The 24,267-nt window shown below is 40.1% G+C and overlaps 1 protein-coding gene across 3 annotated transcripts in view; it reads left to right on the forward strand.

Annotated features, from left to right (window-relative positions):
- The window catches only part of LOC114652857 (WD repeat-containing protein 70), a 444,610-nt gene that overhangs the window by 163,712 nt on the left and 256,631 nt on the right, over positions 1 to 24,267 (forward strand). For all 3 annotated transcript variants that reach the window (XM_051928488.1, XM_051928489.1, XM_051928490.1), the window contains one exon: positions 17,937 to 18,013. In XM_051928488.1, coding sequence (XP_051784448.1) covers positions 17,937 to 18,013 — 77 coding nt within the window. The remainder of the gene's footprint in view (positions 1 to 17,936; positions 18,014 to 24,267) is intronic.

Here is a 24,267-nt window from a genome sequence, read left to right on the forward strand (position 1 = left end):
GTATAACAGTAGAAGGCTGCCTCACCAGTTCTTTTAAGCTTAGCTCTTAGAATTATAAGCAGACACTCATTTGAAGATATAAGGTTATGATTTGGAGTGTAAGGTGAAAGGCACTCCCAGATAGATAGATAGGTACTTTATTAATCCCGAGGGGAAATTCACATACTCCAGCAGCAGCATACTGATTCAAAAAACAATATTAAATTAAAGAGAAATAAAAATGCAGGTAAAAACAGACAATAACTTTGAATAATGTTAACATTTACCCCCCCCCCCCCCCCCCCCCGATGGAATTGAAGAGTCGCATAGTTTGGGGGAGGAATGATCTCCTCAGTCTGTCAGTGGAGCAGGACACTGACAGCAGTCTGTCGCTGAAGTTGCTCCTCTGTCTGTAGATGATACTGTTTAGTGGATGCAGTGGATTCTCCATAATTGATAGGAGCCTGCTGAGTGCCCGTCGCTCTGCCACGAATGTCAAACTGTCCAACTCCATGCCTACAATAGAGCCTGCTTTCCTCACCAGTTTGTCCAGGCGTGAGGCGTCCTTCTTCTTAATGCTGCCTCCCCAGCACACCACCGCGTAGAAAAGGGTGCTCGCCACAACCGTCTGATAGAACATCTGCAGCATCTTATTGCAGATGTTGAAGGACGCCAGTCTTCTATGGAAGTATAGCCGGCTCTGTCCTCTCTTGCACAGAGAATCAGTATTGGCAGTCCAGTCCAATTTATCATCCAGCTGCACTCCCAGGTATTTATAGGTCTGTACCCTCTGCACACAGTCACCTCTGATGATCACGGGGTCCAGGAGGGGTCTGGGCCTCCTAAAATCCACCACCAGCTCCTTGGTTTTGCTGGTGTTCAGGTGTAGGTGGTTTGAGTCGCACCATTTAACAAAGTCCTTGATGAGGTTCCTATACTCCTCCTCCTGCCCACTCCTGATGCGGCCCACGATAGCAGCGTCGTGAGCAAACTTTTGTATGTGGCAGGACTCCGAGTTGTATTGGAAGTCCGATGTATATAGGCTGAACAGGACCGGAGAAAGTACAGTCCTCTGCGGCGCTCCTGTGTTGCTGACCACAATGTCAGACCTGCAGTTCCCGAGACGCACATACTGAGGTCTGTTTGTAAGATAGTCCACGATCCATGCCACTAGGTATGAATCTACTCCCATCTCTGTCAGCTTGTCCCTAAGGAGCAGAGGTTGGATGGTGTTGAAGGCGCTAGAGAAGTCTAGAAACATAATTCTTACAGCACCACTGCATCTGTCCAAGTGGGAGACTGATCGGTGTAGCATATAGATGATGGCATCCTCCGCTCCCACCTTCTCCTGGTATGCGAACTGCAGAGGGTCGAGGGCGTGTCGTACCTGTGGCCTCAGGTGGTGAAGCAGCAGCCTCTCCATGGTCTTCATCACATGTGACGTCAGAGCGACAGGCCAGAAGTCTTTCTGCTCACTAGGACGTAATACCTTTGGGACTGGGGTGATACAAGATGTTTTCCAAAGCCTCTGGACTCTCCCCTGTTCCAGGCTAAGGTTGAAGATGTGCTGTAGAGGACTCCCCAGCTCCAGCGCACAGACCTTCAGCAGTCGTGGCGGTACTCCATCTGGACCCGCTGCTTTGCTGGCACGAAGTCTCCTCAGCTCTCTGCTCACCTGTGCTGCTGTAATTGTGGGTGGGGATGTCTCTCCTATGCTGGTATCAGCAGAAGGATGGGTGGAGGGTGTAGTACTCCGTGGTGAGAGTGGGTTAGGGTGGTCAAACCTGTTAAAGAAGTTGTTCATTTGGTTTGCTCTCTTCACGTCTCTCTCGATGGTGGCACCCCGCTTCAAGCTGCAGGCAGTGATGATCTTCATCCCATCCCACACTTCCTTCATGCTGTTATTCTGCAACTTCTGCTCCAGCTTTCTCCTGTACTGCTCCTTCGCCGCCCTGAGCTGGACTCTTGAGTTCCTTCTGCCCGTGCTTGAGTTAATGCTGATCACCGCCTTTAAAAGCCCTTTTCTTCTGGTTCAAAAGGCCCTTGATGTCACTTGTAATCCATGGCTTGTTGTTAGCATAGCAGCGTACTGTTCTTACTGGAACTACAATGTCCATACAGAAGTTGATGTAGTCAGTAGTGCAGTCAACAACCTCCTCAATGTTCTCACTATGTGATCCCTGCAGGATATTCCAGTCCGTAGTTCCAAAGCAGTCTCTCAGAGCCTGCTGTGCCTCAGGGGACCACTTCCTAAATGAGCGTGTGGTTGTAGGTAGCTCCCTCACTCTTGGTTTGTAGTGAGGCTGAAGCAGAACCAGGTTATGATCTGCTTTCCCAAGCGCAGGTATATAGATGGATATAGGATGGAGCGAGATTATTTAAGGCTTTGTAAACCATAAGCAGTATTTTAAAGTCAGTTCTAAATGGCACAGGTAACCAATGTAGTGACAACAAAACTGGAGAGATGTGCTTGGATTTTCTTTTCCTAGTTAAGATTCTGGCAGCTGCATTCTGGACTAGTTGCAATCGATTGATGTCTTTTTTGGGTAGTCCTGAGAATTGTTATTGAATAATTTTTCACATCTTGCAAAATTATAAGGGGTCTAATTTTTGCTATTTTTCTTAAGTGAAAAAATGCTGTCCTTAGTAATCTGATTATTATGTTATTTAAAATTTAGGTCAGAGTCAATAATTACCCCTAAATTCTTTACCTCTGTCTTAGCTTTTAAGCCTAATGAATCAAGTTTATTTCTAATACCCTCATTATAATCATTTTTGCCAATCATTTCCGATTTCTCCTTATTTAGTTTGAGAAAACTACTACTCATCCATTGAGAAACACAAGTAAGACATTGTGTCAAGAGAGACAAGAGAGTCGGGGTCATCAGGCACTATTGATAAATACAGTTGTGTGTCATCAGCATAGCTATGGTAGCTCATGTTGTGCCTTAAGATAATCTGACCTAATGGAAGCATATAGATCACAAAAAAGCAGTGGACCCAGGATAGATCCTTGTGGAACACCATACAGAATATCGTGCGTCTTTGAAGTATAATTACCACAACTAACAAAGAATTTTCTACCAGTCAAGTAAGACTCAAACCAATTTAGAAACTGCCAGAGAGGCCCACCCACTGACTAAGGCGGCACTCAAATCTAAGAAGATGAGAACAGATAAACGGCCTCTATCTGCATTTACCCACAAGTCATTTACTACTTTAACGAGGTCAGTTTCTGTATTGTGATAGACTGCCTTTTGTAGGATTTTACTTAAGAAAGGCAGGTTAGAAATAGGTCTAAAATTTTCATAAACAGGAGTCAAGATTATTTTTCTTGAGCAGGGGTTTAACAACAGCAGTCTTAAGACAGGCTGGGAAGACCCCCATATCTAATGATGAATTTACTATGTGAAGAACATTCTCAGTTAGCACATCAGATACTTCTTTGAAAAATCTTGTTGGTATTGGGTCAAGGGTGCAGGTGAAGGGTCTCAGTTGAGAAATTATTTTAATATAAATCGGGTAAATCTATCCTGGTGAAAGAATTAAATTTGCTTAAAGTGGAATACCAGGGATTAAGAGGATCAGTATTGGGGGATGTACTATATTATTTCTAATATCATTAAATTTGTGATTAAAAAATATTGCAAAAGCCTCACAAGTTTCACTGGAAGTTTTTAGGAGGCATTCCATTGAGTAACCAGGGTTTAGCAAACGATCAATTGTAGCGAATAAAACTCTTGGATTATTAGCATTGTTATTTATAATTTCAGAAAAATAGCACTGCCTCTCAAGATGGACTTAGTTGTTGTATTCTTTTATTTTATCCTTCAATATCTCATAGTGGATAATCAGTTTAGTTTTTCTCCATTTACGCTCAGCTCTCCGGCATGTTTTCTTTAATCAGACACTCTTTGAGTCTTCCATGGTTTAACAGTGCTGGAGGATTTTTTAAGTGTATTTTCAGGAGCGACTATGTCAACGGCAACTCTCGCTTTAGTATTCAAATTTTCCATCTTACTATTTACATTATTATCACTATTGTAGTAAGCATTACAAACGGACTGGTTGCTTAAAATGTTTGTAAACTTTGAAGCTGCATATGAATCAAAGCATTTTTTAACAATATGCAATATGCTTCTCATTAATTTTGTGTATCAGTATTTCTATATTAAATAGTAAGAGAAAATAGTCTGATAAACAGATATCCACAATCTGCCTCACATCAACTTTTAGTCCATTAGTAATCACTAAATCCAACGTGTGCCCTCCTTTGTGTGTTGGCTGACTAACATGCTGGCTCAGATCAAGGGTGCAGGAGGTTCAAGATTTATTTTGTTTTCGGGTCACACTGATTATTGATATGAAAATTAAAGTCTCCAGCTATTAGGAACCTGTCATAGCTGGTAATTATAATTGACACAATCCGAGAATTCCTCAAAGAAAGGCGCAATATATTTAGGAGGTCTATACACGGACAATACTAGAGACTGAGAAACTCCATGAATAACAACTAGAGATGCACGATATATCGGAAACTGTATTGTTATCGGTTGATGTTTATTAAAAATTACGACATTGAAATCGGTCAGATGTGTACATTTAAACCAATACTACCAACTGATATAATTTGGGCTTAGCAACATTGTCAGTTCACTAAATAATTAAGTGGTTTTTTTTCATTGTTCAGTGAGACAGATATTAAGCTGCAGAAAATCATGCATGCAAGCACAGCCCCATGTGCTCACAAAAAAAAATAAAAATAAAATAAAATAAAAAAGGGGTCTCCTAGTTTTACTGACAGGAGCACTACGCGCGTTATTTACTCTTTGGGCAGATATCGTTAGTAAAGCAACATGTCAGCCGTGTGGTCATATTTTTCTGTGAAAAATAAAGACAACATAATTCCTATCCTGCTCTGCCTGCAAAAATGAGAAAATGCGAGGAGACTTTAGAATGAAATCTTTCAGTATCAATTTCAAAATTTAATTACCCATCTGAAGAACCATCGTAACAAATTATACACGGAATTTTAGCAACTAATGCTACCAAACCAAAAGTTAAATCAGACTCTAGCGGTAGCCTCATATAGCAAACCCTTCAGCACTTGAAGACATTTCCTCAAGACAGCACCAGAGCTAAAGGCATAACTACTAACCAATCTACTGACCAACCTTTTTCCCTAGATGAGGACGAGGGATTTCGCCAGCTACTACATCATTCAGAACCTCGCCCAGTACATTCTTCCAAGCCGGGGTTACTTTGCAGATGTCTCACTGCCTGCATTATATGATTTGATTGCTACACATATCTACAAGCTTTTAAGAAACAATGTCACCAGCATTAGCTTCACTACAGATATGTGGAGCTCTGAAGTCAGCCCCATGAATATGTTGAGTCTAATGGCACACTGGATTGATGAAAATGTTGAGGCAAAAAGAGTTCTCATTATGCAACTTTCATGCACAAGCTTTCGATTCCATGTTAACGAAGTGGAACATTTCAAAAAGTAATGTGCACGTTGTGCTTCATGACAATGCTCGGAATATGGCAAATGCTCTTGAATAAAGTACCATTAAAAGTTTAAACTGCAAGGCTCATACTTTGTAGCTTGCTGTAAATGAAGGCTTATTGAGCCAGAGAAGCATCTCCGACTGTTTTGCCATTGGGAGGTGAATAGTTACTCATTTTAAGCACATGGCTGAGAGAAACACAAACAGCAAGAATGCTTCAGCATGTCGTGCCGACATAAGTGCGCATTCATTTATAATTGTTGACGGATGTGATTCCGTCTGTTAAAGCGCTTAAAAGTCTGCTTAGCAAGTGTGACAAGACAGATTCCGGAGTTCAGATGACGAAAATCACACTTTTGGAGACTGTCACAAAATGCTTCAGTGGTGCATTCTTCGAGTCACTATACTGCCAATCTACTGTCTTTAATCCACGGCGCAAAGATCAATTTTGTGACTGAGATACCAAAAAAAACAAGCGTAAGAAGCAGTTGAGAAACAACTGGTCGAGAAGTCAGCTGGTGAAGGAAATGCAAACAGCAACAACAAGAGAAAAAGATTTGAACTCGGAGAGATGTTGCTGCTTCATTGCTGGAGATGTATGAAGAAATTCTTGAAGAAAATTCTTATGCAGCTGCAAAACCACGTTCAACTGCCGCCGAGTTAAAATAACAGAATCATAAAATTATTAACAATAATCATACTAGTTAGGATTATCAGACGTCCAGAATTAAAAAAAAACAAAAAAATGAGCCATACACTGCAGCTTCCTGATATCCAATCAATATCCTTGTGCATTTTCCAGAAACTCACAGTCGGCACTGAGAGGTGGCTTGCTGGGACAGTGCACGAGTGTGGGGCAAACATTAGCTGAGAAAAAAAGGAACACAGTAATGGCATCACCTCGTATTTTTCGTCAGGTTTTTAAAATTATTTGCCAGATTGCCTACAAAACTGTTATTGTAGCGGCGCAGTTTGGGTTTTTTTCCATTTTAGTCGTGTCACTGTGGAAATATATTGGAGGAATTTAATTTAGTGGGCAATGGTGGTGGTTGGTACAGGCAGTTGTCCTGTTTTTCTTTACCACATATCTGGTCAACCTAATAATAATTTATTATTTTTTTATTATAATACAGGTAAACGTTTATAAATTTGTTTTTTTAAATTCAGCTGAATAACTATCTCAGCAAGCCCCCTATTTCCAGAAATAACTGCGCCCTCCAGTATTGGAAAAGCAATGCAGCCCGTTTCCCAACCTTGGCTAAGGCAACGATCAAGTATCTGTCGGCACTTTGTACCAGTGTAGACAGTGAATGCCTTTTTTCAGCTGTGTCATATATAGTAAATGAAAAGAAAAACAGACATGCTGATGAAAAGGCAGAAATGCTTCTTTTTGTTAAGAAAAACCTACTGTTTGTGCTTTTAAAAAAGCCAACCTAAGACCAGTGTTACTGGCCTTAGCCTTTAATTTTCATTGTACCTTTAATTTTAGTTTTACTTAAGTAATATATGTCTGATTATGGCACAAAGTATATGCATTCACTTTTTTGTTAATATACCCAATTCCATGTTCTGTAATGGCATGATGTCTTGATTTGCTTAAGTTACCCAGGATGTGTATGTTAAGAAGATTTTTGTACATGACCTGGAGTATTTTTTCTATAGAGAAGGGCCATATCTTGCTCTTTTTCCCCCACAGAAAGTACTGGTTGCCTCTATCAATAGCAAAGAAGAGCATAAAAGTAGGCAAGTTAATAAAAATAAGTTAATTTCTGTTTCACATGCTACTGTTGTTTCTTTGATAATACATAATTTTCAGCATAACTAAAACATTCAAACCTGAAGTAAATAAAAAACAAATATCGGCCATCGGTTATCGGTATTGGCAAAGATGGACAAACACATATCGGTTATCGGTATCGCCCAGAATTTCCATATCAGTGCATCACTAATAACAACAGTAAGATACTCAAAAGACTTGAATGTACCAAATCTGACATCTTTACACTTTAACCGGCTCGAGTAAATATTTGCTATACCGCCACCTTTTTTACCTTGGCGATCCATATGAGTAAAGCTCTAATTTGGAGGTGCAGATTCGATTAAAACAGCCGCACCATCAGAGCTGAGCCACGTTTCACTTAATGCAATAAAATCGATTTTCCTATCACTAATAAGTTTGTTGAATAATATATCCTGTTGGTTAATGCTCTAACATTTAATAAGGCCATATTTAAGGTCTCGGAGGAGGAGAACTGAATTGTTGGAGTGTTATGGCTGTTCAAAATGGTAATTAAGTTATTTGTATTAGTGCTGCTTTTTGCAGATTTTTTATTTAATCTATGGTATGTTGTTATAATTTTAATAAAGTGCACATCTAGCGGTGAATTCGTAATTAAATTATTCACATTTATGATGCACTGTCAGGATTTTTTACATGAACTGAGGTTGGTTATTAAAGTATTGATGCAGTGCACTTCTGAAGAAGAGTTCACTACAGAATTTTCTGTAGCAAGGCATTATGGAAAGAATTAGAATTAAAGTACATAGTCAAGAGAGACAAAGTACCTGAGAGATGTTTTTGGGGAGGACCCAGGCGCCAAATCTATTATGATGCAGACCATCCTGCCTGAAGAAATGCGGCCTCTCCCAGAAGAGATCCCAGTTGTCCCCGAACCTGATGTTTTGTCCCTTGCAGAAGCCTTTCAAGCAGATGTTTAATGCCAGTAGACAACTATAGTACTCAGTTTATTTTCTAACCAGAGGTAAGGGACCCGAAATGAAGATTCTTGCAGCCAGGGTGCTTTCCTTCGTTGCATTAATAAGTGCTGTGAAGTCCACCATAAGAATCTGCGACTGTCGGTATCTCACGTCGTTTACCCTGGCATGTATTATGATAGATCCCAGTGCCCTGTTCTTGTGCCTCTTGAAGACTGTTGGCGCTCTTCTCATAACATCTCTAACACAAGTACTGGGAAAACAAGAAACATAAGATTTCTGTTTAGGACAAGAAATGTTTACGTCTTGTACGATAGAATCTCCAATCACAAATACAGTGGGTATGGAAAGTATTCAGACCCCCTTCAATTTTTCACTCTTTGTCATATTGCAGCCATTTGCTAAAATCATTTAAATTCATTTTTTCCCTCATTAATGTACACACAGCACCCCATATTGACAGACAAAAAAAAGAATTTTTGAAATTGTTGCAGATTTATTAAAATAGAAAAACTGAAATATCACATGGTCCTAAGTATTCAGACCCTTTGCTCAGTATTTAGTAGAAGCACCCTTTTGAGCTAATACAGCCATGAGTCTTCTTGGGAAAGATGCAACAAGTTTTTCACACCTGGATTTGGGGATCCTCTGCCATTCCTCCTTGCAGATCCTCTCCAGTTCTGTCAGGTTGGATGGTAAACGTTGGTGGACAGCCATTTTTAGGTCTCTCCAGAGATGTTCAATTGGGTTTAAGTCAGGGCTCTGGCTGGGCCATTCAAGAACAGTCACAGAGTTGTTGTGAAGCCACTCCTTCGTTATTTTAGCTGTGTGCTTAGGGTCATTGTCTTGTTGGAAGGTAAACCTTCGGCCCAGTCTGAGGTCCTTAGCACTCTGGAGAAGGTTTTTGTCTAGGATATCCCTGTACTTGGCCGCATTCATCTTTCCCTCGATTGCAACCAGTCGTCCTGTCCCTGCAGCTGAAAAATACCCCCACAGCATGATGCTGCCACCGCCATGCTTCACTATGGAGACTGTATTGGACAAGTGATGAGCAGTGCCTGGTTGTCTCCACACATACCTCAGTGCAAGACACATGACAGCCCGCATGGAGTTTGCTAAAAGACACCTGAAGGTCTCTGAGATGGTGAGAAATAAGATTCTCTGGTCTGATGAGACCAAGATAGAACTTTTTGGCCTTAATTCTAAGTGGTATGTGTGGAGACAACCAGGCACTGCTCATCACTTGTCCAATACAGTCTCCACAGTGAAGCATGGCGGTGGCAGCATCATGCTGTGGGGGTATTTTTCAGCTGCAGGGACAGGACGACTGGTTGCAATCGAGGGAAAGATGAATGCAGCCAAGTACAGGGATATCCTAGACAAAAACCTTCTCCAGAGTGCTAAGGACCTCGGACTGGGCCGAAGGTTTACCTTCCAACAAGACAATGACCCTAAGCACACAGCTAAAATAACGAAGGAGTGGCTTCACAACAACTCTGTGACTGTTCTTGAATGGCCCAGCCAGAGCCCTGACTTAAACCCAATTGAGCATCTCTGGGGAGAAATAAAAATGGCTGTCCACCAACGTTTACCATCCAACCTGACAAAACTGGAGAGGATCTGCAAGGAGGAATGGCAGAGGATCCCCAAATCCAGGTGTGAAAAACTTGTTGCATCTTTCCCAAGAAGACTCATGGCTGTATTAGCTCAAAAGGGTACTTCTACTAAATACTGAGCAAAGGGTCTGAATACTTAGGACCATGTGATATTTCAGTTTTTCTTTTTTAATAAATCTGCAACAATTTCAAAAATTCTTTTTTTTGTCTGTCAATATGGGGTGCTGTGTGTACATTAATGAGGGAAAAAATGAATTTAAATGATTTTAGCAAATGGCTGCAATATGACAAAGAGTGAAAAATTGAAGGGGGTCTGAATACTTTCCGTACCCACTGTACATCACCTGGGGTTGCCGGCACAGTGTTGGAGCGAAGAGGGTCAAACCGATTCTAGGTGGAGATGTTCGCCTGAGCCGATGGAGGTGATCTAGCCTTAAACCCCTGCCTGCATACCTGAAACAGGACGATTCACTCATCGCTGATGTCTTTGCACCAATGAGGCGCGGGGGTAAAACTCACTTGGCCCTGAAAGTGAGTGGCACAGCGTGGAGTCGAGGTTGCTGATTACAATTTTGTGCGACAATCTCAGAAGTTTGGGAGGACTCTTTCAGTAGGCGAGCCTTCAGTTCCCCCAGGTGCCTCCATCTGGACTGGAGTTTCTGGATCTGGTTATCGAGGGCCTGGAGTTCTTTGACAATGTGCTCCATCTCACCGTCGGCCATTGTCTGCTTCCACTTCGTGTCCTTGGAAGGAAAGAAAGAAAGAGAAAGAAGGTCAGAAGGTATCACAAACTACATCAAATTTTGTGTGGATAACACAGTTCCCACAAAGTTAATTTTGAAATTTCCGCACAATATACATTAATTAATTAACCACTGGCTTATCATCTTAAATAAATAAATAATAGCCAGCTTGCTTCCCTTGGGTATGCATGCTTGCGTGGCTGCAGGGGGTTGGTGTAGTGATTGAGGGTGTGGCCTATCTTGATTGCTTCATTGCTGTGTTCTTGGAGGGATATGAGAGGTGAGAGGCCGAATAGAAGGGGAAAGCAAAAAGGAAAGAAGAAGAAAAAAGAGTGGCAGTGCAGAAGTTTGGAGTCAGACTGTACAGAGGAGGAGAGGCAGGTGGTCAGAGCCCTGTGGGGGAACCGGTCATTGACAATCCCCTGTTGATCAGCTGAGGGGTAGTGGGGAATGATTGAGATCTCCCTCTATGGATCCAGTAGGTGCCAGCTTTTGGGAGTAAGGAAGACTGGGGAGCTGGCTTGTAGCGGAATGGCAGAAGTGCTGAAGGAGACATTTGTGTTGAGAGCCAGATGAGGAAGGGACTGCAGCTGCTGAAGTCTCCACCGACTGCAAGACCTATGAGGGGTAAGATGGGGAAGCAAGGTTGGAATATGTGCTGTGCTGAAGGAGAGGAAAGAGTAGGAATAGAAAACAAAAGATGAAAGAAGGCATGGAGGTTTAAAGAGAAAGGAGAGAAGGTAATGGGAGAGTCAAGAGAGAGAGACTGGAGAGAGAGCCCGGCTGAAGTGAATGAAAACAAGTTGTCAGGAGTGAGCCTCAGGGCCGCCGGAGCCTGAAGCCGAGGAAGGGGCACTCCTATTGAGCGATCGTCAGGGAGTAGGAGCAGCCCGACATGCAGGGTTTCCCGCAGAAACCTAGGGACTAGCGAAAGGGGATGTGTGCGGCTCTGTGTGGTGCCCCATGGTTGCTGTGGGCCTGGCAATGGGGACCCGAGCTTGGATATGATTGACTGCACCTGTCAGTTGGGCATGTCCTTGGTTGCCAGAATCCATATGGGGTAAGCTTAGGAGAGATCGGCTTGTAGAAGTCAGTGTTGAGATGTGTGAATTTTAAAGAACAGTCTTTGATTTTTTTTAACCTCTAGTTTTAAAGAAATATTTATTGAACTCTTTTAACCATTCATATAGTACTAGGGTGTTGTACCGTGTTAGCCATTATGAATGTAGAGAAAAGCCAAGCAAAATGACACCTTTTATTGGCTAACTAGAAAGATTACAATATGCAAGCTTTCGAGGCAACTCAGGCCCCTTCTTCAGGCAAGATGTATTACATCTTGCCTGAAGAAGGGGCCTGAGTTGCCTCGAAAGCTTGCATATTGTAATCTTTCTAGTTAGCCAATTAAAGGTGTCATTTTGCTTGGCTTTTCTCTACAACCATTCATATAGACACTGTTAGTTTTTATAGATTGTTTGTTTATGGTGAGAAGTACTCCACTATTTATTGGAACGCTGTTTATTTTGAATTTTAAATAAAAGCACTGTTATTTTTGCAACTACCCCTTGCTAATTGTGAGTGTTCTCATTTGCCCGACTCATCCTTGGCTACATTATCAATGGTGGCAGGTTAAAGAGGCTCCCTAAACACAACATGAAGCATGGAGCTAACCCGCACTGACACATCAAATGATTGATTGACTGTATTATCTGTCATTTTAGTCTGTCTCCCTCCTTTTTATATTTCTGCTTCTGTATGCGTGTGAATTTTCCCTTGGGGTTAAGTTTTTCTAATCTAATTTAATCTAATACATTTCTATCATTTTGGCTATTGTATCACTTAGTGGTGCATCAATACCATTTTTCTCAGACCAATACGACTACTGATACTTTTTAGTTCTTGCTGGTACTAATACAGACACCACTGCAGTGAGCCTGAAGTCTGGAAGATAATAAATAAATACTGTGTCCATCAACTGGCAATTTCACTGTTAGCATCAAATATAAGACTCATAACTTGAAACAGAACCATTCAGAATTGAACAAATAACTCAAAGTAGAGTACATCCCATAGAATAGTTTAAAACACCATTTTAAAAGTGCACAAATTTCACAGAAAAAAACAATACATACATACAATTAATGTATGTAAACCAAACCAACATTGTTTAAAGTGTTTCAACATGGGATGTAATTGTACAAGACAGTGTTCACGGGAATTTAGCTAAACATAACAAGAACATTTATCTTACTGATATCACATTTTTTAAGATAGCTAGTTTTGTAGTGTAAAGGTATATAGGTCAAAAGTCATTGAGGGACACCTGCCTCTGGATAGGTCTAGGATTAGTATGGAAAGGTAAGTGGCAGATTCGTTTTGATGAACAGAAGCATCTCTGTGTGTTCAGGTGTAAGCTTGTTTCTGATTATTTAACAATATGTGACTAGAACTGGGTATCGGCACTAATGTCCTGATTCAATTCGATTCTGATTCACAATGCCCCAATTTGATTTGATATTGATTTTACCTTGACTGAATTAGTGTGCACTGATAAATATGAAGTGGTGGCTTTTTTAGAAATTACTTAACCATGCATAGAGAACATTAATATAATGTGACAAATTTCCGTAACACTTTATTTGAAGGGTGATTTCATAATATATGCATAAGCATGGAAAGACATTTAAGAAGAAATACTTGATTAGTAATGAACAGTTAACATCAGTATTTGAAATATGTGGAACAAATATCTTTACTGTTTTAAAAAAAAATGTGCTAATTGCACTGCACTAATTCAGAAATCACCATTAATTAACTAACATTCAGTATGTAGTGCCACAACAGAGTCCACACATATTGGGGTGAGAGGGCACTCTTTGTTTTAATACAATGCAATGGCATCTATTTTATAAAAATATATATCTTGCGAATATTATTTTAAAATAATCAAATTTTGCTTCTTAAATAGTAAATGTTATTCTATAACATATTCCTGTGTTATGAATCACCATATAGACACCCTTCATCTAAATTGTTAGCCAAATGTATTCCCCTTGTGGTACGCGGCTGGGGGTCAGACCCGGCCGGGACGCCTGGAAGGACTGGGTCGTGGCATATTTATCCTCCGGGCTGCGAGGGGGCAACCGCCCTGGAGTAGAAGAGGCCCACGGAAGGGGAGCAGGGAGGCTCAAGACCGTTGGGGCCTCTGGTCACCGCCAGGGGGCACCCCGAGCCTCATGGAGCCCGGGACTTATTCACTTCCGCCACACCCATGGAGGACGATCCTTCCAGGGTCACCCGGAGTGCTTCCGGGTGCTCTCCTGACGCCATACCAGGACATGACGTCAGGTAGGGCACCTGGAGCTCATCCAGGTGAGGATAAATGGGGCCGCCTCCCTCCTGTCATTGAGCTGGAGTCGGGAGCAGGAGCAGGACGAAGCTCCTGGAGAGGACAGGTGGCCCAGGGACAAGGAGAGAGAAGGCCCAGGAGAAGGGAGACTGGGGCTAGAAGCACGTTTTGAGTTGTGCGGGACTAAGTAGTGTTGTTGTGTGGAGAAGAAAATGAAGCATACATTTGGATAAAGATGTGGTCTCCGACTGGTGGTGTCCGGGCAAATATCACACCCTACTTGACATTTAAAATCTTGAAGTAGTTAAAATTAATGATACAGCTGGAAGACTCGTCTTTCTGCAGTTCTACAAGTTACACATATCTTCAGTTGCTAACTTGTAATAGATAGATAAATAGTCACATTAATCAGTCTCAAAAGTGTGTCCTTACAGTCTTCAGAGAAAAGAAAGCGTTTTATAATGAGGATCTAGAGCTAATGCTTGTTGACAGTGGCATTGAATGAATGGAACATAAAAGAAAATGAACCAGCCATTGAGACTGATAATGCCACTATTACGGAGCTACTTCAAGTCAGCTGCTTTGAGCACATGCTGCATTTTGTATTGCAGGTTACTCTGAAAATTACAACAATTGCATGCTTGCTTTGCTGGGTGTAGTGCATTTTAGGGCCTTTTATCTTTAGGGTCTCTTATCTTTACAACTAAAAACTGCTATAGATTGTTATTTTTTTTGGGGACAAAGCAAATTAAATGGAACCTTGGAGCTACTCGCCATGTCCACTGTAGACTCATGTGGATGTCAAATGAGATTACATTTATGGGGGACGTTGGGATAAATTATTTATCAAATTTGTTGTGTTACAACAATAATTAATGTCTGAGTTTTCACAGCTTAAATATGGCTTTGCTTTTATCCAGCTGTTCTTTACCAACACACTGTTTGATTACATAGTAACTCCACACACCTGATTTTCAGTTAAAGAGGACACATCATTTTGTGTGAACAAGTAAAGTGCTTTTTCCGTAGAAGATCTTAACTATTGCATTAGCGCCACCTGCTACATTGAACGCCAAAAATGAAGATAAGCAAAAATCTACATATACAGGGTGAGCCAAAATGAAGTATCACATTTCTGAAGATCATTGCGCGAGGTAGAAGCAGCTGAGTGGGTTGGGGTGGGGGTCCTTTGATAGGCGATCCCTTGTAGTTTTCAGTTGACAACATCCCTTGGTCCGGTGCGCACTGTGCGTTTGCTGTCGAAGCGTTCCTCAAAAACAATGTGAATACATCATCACTACGCAATGCGCCTTACGAACACACTTGAGCATTCCTGACGTCCCAAATCAGAAAACAATTCTTCAGTGGGTGGCTAAATTTAGACAGACGGGTAAAATAATTGAACAGAAAATCTCCAGACCGTCCTCCGACTGTACGAACAGCTGAAAACAACCAAGATGTAAGGGCATCTATTTTGCAGTCTCCTAGACGTTCAGCGCGCAAATATGCTTCTGCCTTAGGCATTTCCAACATGTCTTTGAGGAGGATTCTGCATGAGAACCTTAATTTCCATCCATACAAAGTGATGGTAGTGCAGGAACTCCGTGAGAAAGACTGGTTGAGCTGTAGAGAGTTGTGTGTGAACATTCTGCAAACCGTTCATCGAGATGCCATTGTCATGTGTAGCAATGAGGCACATTTCCATTTGAATGGTTGCGTAAATAAGCCAAACATTCGAGATTGGGCTGAAACCAACCCTCAGAGACCCCTGCACAGAGAGCGTGTTACACCGTGCACTGTTGAAGAATTTGCCATTGTAGGCCCTTACTTTTTTGAGGAGGGGGGAGCAACAGTCACCGTCACTTCAGAAAATTACATTGAAATGCTAGAGAACTTTTTGCGGCCGCCACTGGAAGAACTGGATGTGGTGGATGCCTGGTTTCAAGAGGATGGAGCAACAGCTCATACGGAGTAGAGATCCATGCAGGTTTTGTGGGAGATGTTTCTTGGGAAGCTAATCTCCCTGCGTGGCGATGTTGGGTGGCCCTTCAGATTCGTCTGGTCTCGCTCCATGCAATTTCTTCTTGTGGGGCTATCTCAAGTCGAACCTTGAAGCCCTTAAAGACGCTATTCACCATAAAATCTCTGCTATTCCCCTTGAAATGGCCGAATGAGTCATGCGAGCGTTGGGAAATCATCTTGAAGAGTGTATCACTAATGATGGCCACCACCTTGAAGACATCATTTTTAAAACATAGTAAAAAAAATCTATTTGTGTACCCTTTCTTGTATCGTAATTAAATGTATTTTAACTTGTAGCTTTTTTGTAGAGTAAACATTTGAAATATGGTACTTCTTTTTGGCTCACCCTGTAGTTATTGAGAAAGATAGAGATTCACAAGATCGATCTTGAGATTTTAAGAATCAATATCGAATTCTTTAAATGAAAATTAATTAATTGGAAAATCAATATTTTTACCCAGGCCTATATGTGACTCTGCACTAAGTAATCTGTTATAGATACAGTGCATCCGGAAAGTATTCACAGCGCATCACTTTTTCCACATTTTGTTATGTTACAGCCTTATTCCAAAATGGATTAAATTCATTTTTTCCTCAGAATTCTACACACAACACCCCATAATGACAACGTGAAAAAAGTTTACTTGAGATTTTTGCAAATTTATTAAAAACAAAAAAACTGAGAAAGCACATGTACATAAGTATTCACAGCCTTTGGCGTGAAGCTCAAAATTGAGCTCAGGTGCATCCTGTTTCCCCTGATCATCCTTGAGATGTTTCTGCAGCTTAATTGGAGTCCACCTGTGGTAAATTCAGTTGATTGGACATGATTTGGAAAGGCACACACCTGTCTATATAAGTTCCCACAGTTGACAGTTCATGTCAGAGCACAAACCAAGCATGCAGTCAAAAAGGAATTGTCTGTAGACCTCTGAGAAAGGATTGTCTCGAGGCACACATCTGGGGAAGGTTACAGAAAAATTTCTGCTGCTTTGAAGGTCCCAATGAGCACAGTGGCCTCCATCATCCGTAAGTGGAAGAAGTTCGAAACCACCAGGATTTTTCCTAGAGCTGGCCAGCCATCTAAACTGAGCGATCGGGGGAGAAGGGCCTTAGTCAGGGAGGTGACAAAGAACCCGATGGTCACTCTGTCAGAGCTCCAGAGGTCCTCTTTGGAGAGAGGAGAACCTTCCAGAAGGACAACCGTCTCTCTCTATATATGGTTGAAATAGTTTTTACTGTCAAATAATGCAAAGAGTACGCGACACATGTTTTGCCCTAATTCTGGGCTCATCTATATATATATATATATATATATATATATATATATATATATATATATATATACATACATACATACATGATTTTTATAATTTGACTTTTTTTTTTTTTTTTGCCCCCCATTGGAGCTAAAAGACCTATGGGCAATGTTAACATTGTTGAAGGGGCCCTCATGAATCTACAAACTTAGGTTTAGGAAGGTGTTTTTTTAAAGTGCTTTCCAAAAACTGACATTCATTATGTTGTATGAGAAGGGTGATTCTGTACTGTGTATATTTTAATTAGATTTCTATAAATCTATCAATAAGACAGTGGCAGAAAAACGAGCAATGTTTTACTTAAATGCATTTTCTGTCTCAGTGCTTTCAAACAAAGGCACAATCTTGATGAAAGTATTTGTCATTTTTTTGAAAAGGGTCTCTCAGTATTCTTTAATTTTGGAAAACATTTGTGTTGGGATCAAGGTGGTAGTAAGGTTTTATTTCCTTTTCTTAGATTTGAATGTTTAATATAGTACCTTTTAGTTAGACGTACCACTGAGTTACTTAAGAAGCCTTGGGCATATTATTTTTTAATATTAATTCTTTATGCAAATGTTCATTTGGTGACATTTCTTTCTACTTATTTACATTAAAAAAGTTCCCATAATTTTATGCTGAATAATGTTAAGTATTTGAATAAATTTTACATGTAGGTAATGCAAAATTTTTCTTACTTTCAGGGGCATACTGCAATGTTGAATGGTGGATGCTGGCATCCCAAAATCAAGGAGGAGTTTTTAACATGTTCAAATGATGGGTAAGTATTTGAGTTTAATTTTATTTTTCATTTGTTTAGTCTTCAAATAGCATTTTTCTGCATTTTCTTCTTTACAAATATATTTTAATGTCCAAGTGTCAAACATAAATACTGAGTACAGTGAGGAATTTTTCTTTCACATATGCAGGACACATACTGCTACATATCGAAAACTAAGGGTTATGTTTTTCAAGATGAAATACCTTCTGGAAAAAGTAAAATAATCTAGATCAGTTTTCTCTACTTTGCCGAATATCCTAGCCATAGGAGTATACTTCTGTAATATACAACTGGTATAACTTTTCATGTCACAGTTTAAATAAAAGCTTTATTATGCCCAAGATTGTACCTGTTTTGGATATAAGGTATGTCTGCATTTATTAGGTTTTTCTTTTACCTTTATTATTTACTTTCCAAAACACTGTTTAATAGCAGTCAGTTAATATATTTCATTAGGTTTGAGCTTGAAAGAAAATCACATGTCTAGGTCATACTGTTTAGTTGTTTCATTTGACCTCTATTTTTTAGAGATTGGTTACATTTTATATTGTCAAGCATCTTTAATAAATGCAATTTTTAATTTCAGAAAGGTTATCATTCAAAATTCACATTTCAGTAATATACTAGTAAAATTGCTTCTTTGGTTTAAAAAAATCTGTATTCTATTTCATTAAAACTTTTTAATAAGTCAAATGATTTTTCTGTCCTGGTACTAAAAAGGAATGAAAAAACAAATAAAAGAGCTTTATATTTAAAACAATCTTAACAAAATACTTTAAATCCCTGAAATGCAATTTGCATAATTTGAATCAGTTATTAAACTCATGTATCAAATGTTTCACCCTTTTTTTGCTTGCAGAAATAAATAATTTAATAGTTAATCAAGAAATTGGTGATATTTTATTAATACTGACCTTACTGGCACTGTAGGTATTCATTATTTAAATTCCTGATCTATGCAGGTTAATTTTCTCTTTCCTATGTTTTGAAATTTCTCTGATATATAGATATTTTTTTTGGTTTCCTCCCACATCTCTAAAATGTGCAATATAGGTTGCTCGGTGTTAGATTGGAGTCTTATCCAGAGGTGGTACCTTCTTTTTTGCATCTGATCTTGTCAGAAGAGTCTCTTTTTAGAATTGCCAATTCTCCTAAAATGCAAATCTTTAGAATATGAAACAAACCCTTGCAGACACAGAAAAAATACAAGGAAAGTGATTGACCTAAGATTCAAAATCTTCTAGGGCTTAGACTAATTAATAAATAAGAAAAGAGATGGCAGTCAAACTAACACCCAACCAAGAATTCTGACATAAATTGGCTAAAATGGAAACCTCGTACGGTGTCAGAGTAAAAGTCTCTTTAGTGTTCAGCCTCCTTTTGTTATAATCAGCCATAAATGGGACTGAAGGTTAAAGAATAAAGAGGAAAAAAAACCCTAGCAAAAACAAGTCAGATTTACATATGACACTAACAATGAACACTTACATTACAGAGAGAACTTTCCATTTCTGTAGGACAACATATCTCAGATTCATGGCAAAGTAGTATTGTAGTCAAGGTCACCTTTGCCGAGTCCAAGACTGCAGCTAATAGCGATTAAAGACCGATTATAAAGGTGGGGGTTGTCAAGACCATGTCCAAATGATAGTGCCATCACGATTGAGTCCAAGACCAAGCCTTAACTAAACTTTAACTAGTTTTAGTCCATGTTTGAACCTCTCTGATGGAGTAATTGACATTCAGCTATATTCTGATCCTGTAGATTTACTTGAGATGAATTTAAGCAGTCACTGTGTAGGGGAATGTACACAGCAGGACACTGATGCATGATATTAAACATATAGCTCAAATCTCAACCAAACATATTAATCAAATTATTGAAATTAACAAACAGGAATGTTCTTTACAGACTGATATTGTAGGGTGAGACTAAAATATAGATGAGCCTTTATTTGTAATAATCAAAAACAATTTGAAACAACAGTATATGATCAAATTAGGCCACATAATTTATTTCAGTTATGGATTTTTACACTCAACACTCTCTAAAATATGTAATAATGTTTAAACCCCAACCCCATAAAGGGTGTTGTGCAGCACTGTAGTAAAAGTCACATTAAGAAATACTGAAAATTCACATTTTCACGGACTACCCAACATCAGATTTAATTTCAATGTACCACACAGATCCACATCATCTTTCTTGTATGGTGTACCAGTAACATTCTCTATATACTGGTAAATAACAAGAAATAGTTAAAAAAAAATCTTAAAAACTTTCCTGATGTCAGCACATAAACCAATGCATTAGTCATTTAAAAATGGAAACTGCATAAACACTATTTTGACAAAGAGTTTAGCTTTTAAGTTTGGTACCTGGCCCTGTACAGATGTCCTCAATAATTCAGTTACTCATGTGTAACATGTATGAATTCTTGTCCTTGTAGGAAATGTCTGTGTGCACATCTCTGTTCCAAAATGGCAATGCTTGTCAGTAGGGCTGGGCGATATGGACTTAAATTGATGCTGTGATTATTTTGACCCAAAATTCTATATTTGATATTTCTTGATGTACAGACATATAGACATGTATATACATTTTTTGCATATGGTGTTATATATTTTCTCACAATAATAAAATGAAATATTAACAAACATTTTTTTCACAAAATGTAAGAATTTCGTGAATAGTTGTGCCACAAAGAAATGTCTCAAATAACATGTTTTTTGTTGACATTTGTGTCTCCTCTACTTATTTTTGAGTTTTCATTATATGTATTTAGTTAAATATCTTGCCTGCTTGGCAGGCACCTATGTCTGAGAGTCAGTAAACTTTGAGCTATCCCTCTATCTCTCTCTGTTTGACTGTTTTTTATAAGGGAAGACAAAGCTCTCGATTCTTTACTGTGCTAATCACAGATTGTAATACATGTATATTTGCATATTGTACCTATACATGTTCTATGATTTACTTCATTTGTCATGGTTAAAAATTATGTATTTGCATGTGTGTGCCTTTTTTGGTCTGTAACAGTCTGTATAGTGCATGCAGGCATTTATTTTATAACAGTGACCAGTAAAGTAAATACTGTATTTGTGGCTGGACATCTTGTATTTTGCATTAAGTGTTCTATAAAAGACTAGCCAACCCGCGGCGTAGCATACGCCGCATAATTATGTATTGATGGGTGAACACTTCCTGAAAGACACAGTTGTCCAAATAGGGTTGGTTTTGAGGGTTGCTTCTCTGTAGGTGAATGAAAAGATGTAACTCTGGAGAGGGCATCATACAATACAGCGTTTTACACGCTGCATACAGCGATTCACATTGAAGTATAGACACTGCTAAGACCATGGAATACCCCTCGCAAACTGTTTTGCACGCTGCATACAGCGATTCACATCCGCGACAAAGAAATTGTTTTACACGCTGCATACAGCGATTCACATCCGCGACAAATATGATTCTTCTTAGATGGTGCTGGCGCGTCCACCCTCGCTCTCGAAGCATACACACTGCCTGGTCATGTGCCCGCTCGCAAGAGCAACTAACAGAGACCCGCCCACCAACTGTAAGACCATGGGATACCCCTCGCAAACTGTTCTACACGCCGCATACAGCGATTCACATCTGTGACAAACAAACTGTTTTACACGCTGCATACAGCAATTCACATCCGCGACATGATTTTTCTTAGATGGTCCTGTCGCGTCCACCCTCGCACTTGAAGCATACACACTGCCTGGTCATGTGCCCGGTCGCAAGAGCAACTGACAGAGACCTGCCCACCAACTCTAAGACCATGGGATACCCCTCGGAAACTGTTTTACACGCTTCATACAGCGATTCACATCCATGACAAACATGCCTCTTCTTAGATAGTCCTGCCGCGTCCACCCTCGTTCTCGAAGCATACACACCGCTTGGTCATGTGCCCGCTTGCAAGAGAAACTCACGGAGACCCGCCCACCAACTCTAAGACCATGGCGTGTAAAACAGTTTGCGATGGTGGACGCGGTCGTGCGTCATAACCGAAAAGAATGCAGTGGAACCTTGGTTCACGACCATAATTCGTTCCAAAACTCTGGTCGTAAACCGATTTGGTCGTGAACCGAAGCAATTTCTCCCTTAGGATTGTATGTAAATACAATTAATCAGTTCCAGACTGTACAAACTGTATGTAAATATATATTTTAAGTTTTTAAGCACCCAAATATAGTTAATTAAACCATAGAATGCACAGTGTAATCTATACTAATAAAAGGCAAAGCCCTCACTCACTCACTCACTCACTCACTCACTCACTCACTCATCACTAATTCTCCAACTTCCCGTCTAGGTGGAAGGCTGAAATTTGGCAGGCTCATTCCTTACAGCTTACTTACAAAAGTTAGGCAGGTTTCATTTCGAAATTCTACACGTAACAGTCATAACTGGAACCTCTTTTTTGTCCATATACTGTAATGGACTGCAGCTTGCTGGCCGTGGGAGGCGGAGTTGCGTATCGCGTCATCACGCCTCCCACGTAATCACGTCAACTGACTGTGAACGCAGTACGTAGAAAAGACGGCCTTATATGGCGTTCGTTTATAAAACAGCGGACAGGCTGTGTAAAGGCAGCTTCACAAAAAAACAGATCCTTAACAAATTGTTATTGGTATATTTTCCCTCAATTTAAAAAGGTTTTCTTTTCTTCTTAATTAAAATTTAAAAGCAATACTTCACCGCTGCGAAGCCCGGGAATTTGGCTATATGCAGTGAGTGTGTATGCCTGATGAGCCCAGAATTAGGACGAAACACGTGTCGCGTACTCTTTGCATTATTTGACAGTAAACTATTTTCAACCATTCTATGATCTGCTTCTCACAACTGAAGGCACCGTGGCTGATGTTAGCTGACTTGCTGGCCAACCATAAGCATTACCTGGTAGGTAACCACCCATACAATCAGATTGTGATTCAGACTACGAATGCCGTGAATATATATATATATATATATATATATATATATATATATATATATATATATATATATATATATGTGAATGTATGTATGTATGTATGTATATATGTATGTCTATATTTATATATATATATGTGCATATGTATATATATGTGAATATATATGTAGATATGTATATATTTATATGTATATATGTACATATGTATATGTATATGTGGATGTGTATATGTATGTATATATATATGTATATGTAGATATGTGTATATGTAGATATGTATATATATGTATATATGTATATGTACTGTATATATATGTTTACATAACCTCTTTAACACACTACTTCTCCGCTGCGAAGCGCGGGTATTTTGCTAGTAGTAAACTAAATGTAAAAACATTGAATAACACTGAGAAAACCTTGAACAACAGAGAAAACTAACACTGCAATAGTTTGCGCTATAGCGCTACCAACCGCTGGCTAAAAACACTTTTTTTTAATGACTTTTAAGCACAGGGAAAAAAATTAACATTTGAAAAAATCCGTAATTTAATAAACCACCAAGAAAGGTAACATTGCAACAATGCACACTACGAACCGATCGTTGTAAACAGAAGTGAAAACAAAATCAAGCCCAGTGCATTCTTTAACTGCCTTCCTACCCGCTGCCTGTGTGTGTGCGTGTCTCACGCTGCCTGTGTGTGTGCGGGTCTGTCTCTCGCGCTGCCTGTGTGTGTGCGTCTGTCTCTCTCTGGCACTGCCTGTGTGTGTGTGTGCGCGTCTCTCTCGCGCTGCCTGTGTGTGTGCCTCTGTCTTTATCTGGCGCTGCCTGTGTGTGTGCGCGGCTCTCTCTGGCGCTGCCTGTGTGTGTGCGTCTGTCTCTCTCTGGCGCTGCCTGTGTGTGTACGCGGCTCTCTCTCTCGGGCTGCCTGTGTGCGTCTGTCTCTCTCTGGCGCTGCCTGTGTGTGTGCGCGGCTCTCTCTGTCGGGCTGCCTGTGTGCCTCTGTCTCTCTCTGGCGCTGCCTCTGTGTGAACCGAGGTTCCACTGAGGTTGAGTAATGAAAAGTCAACGTGGCTCAGAGGTGCATGTGGAGTCTAGCAGAGACGAACGTGAATGACGCCCCGTGTTGTGAGTTACTGCGTCCGAGTTGGTGGGCGTGACTCTGCGAGTTGTCGTCGTATCCAATGGTCTTAGAGTTGGTGAGTGTGGCTGTCTTGCATGCTTTCCATGGGTGGCTACTTGTCGGCGGCGTAGTGAATTATTTACGGTGGGCGTGGCTGTCTTGCGTGCTT

This window comes from Erpetoichthys calabaricus, chromosome 5 (assembly GCF_900747795.2).
Source record: "Erpetoichthys calabaricus chromosome 5, fErpCal1.3, whole genome shotgun sequence".
Classification (NCBI taxonomy): Eukaryota; Metazoa; Chordata; class Cladistia; order Polypteriformes; family Polypteridae; genus Erpetoichthys; species Erpetoichthys calabaricus.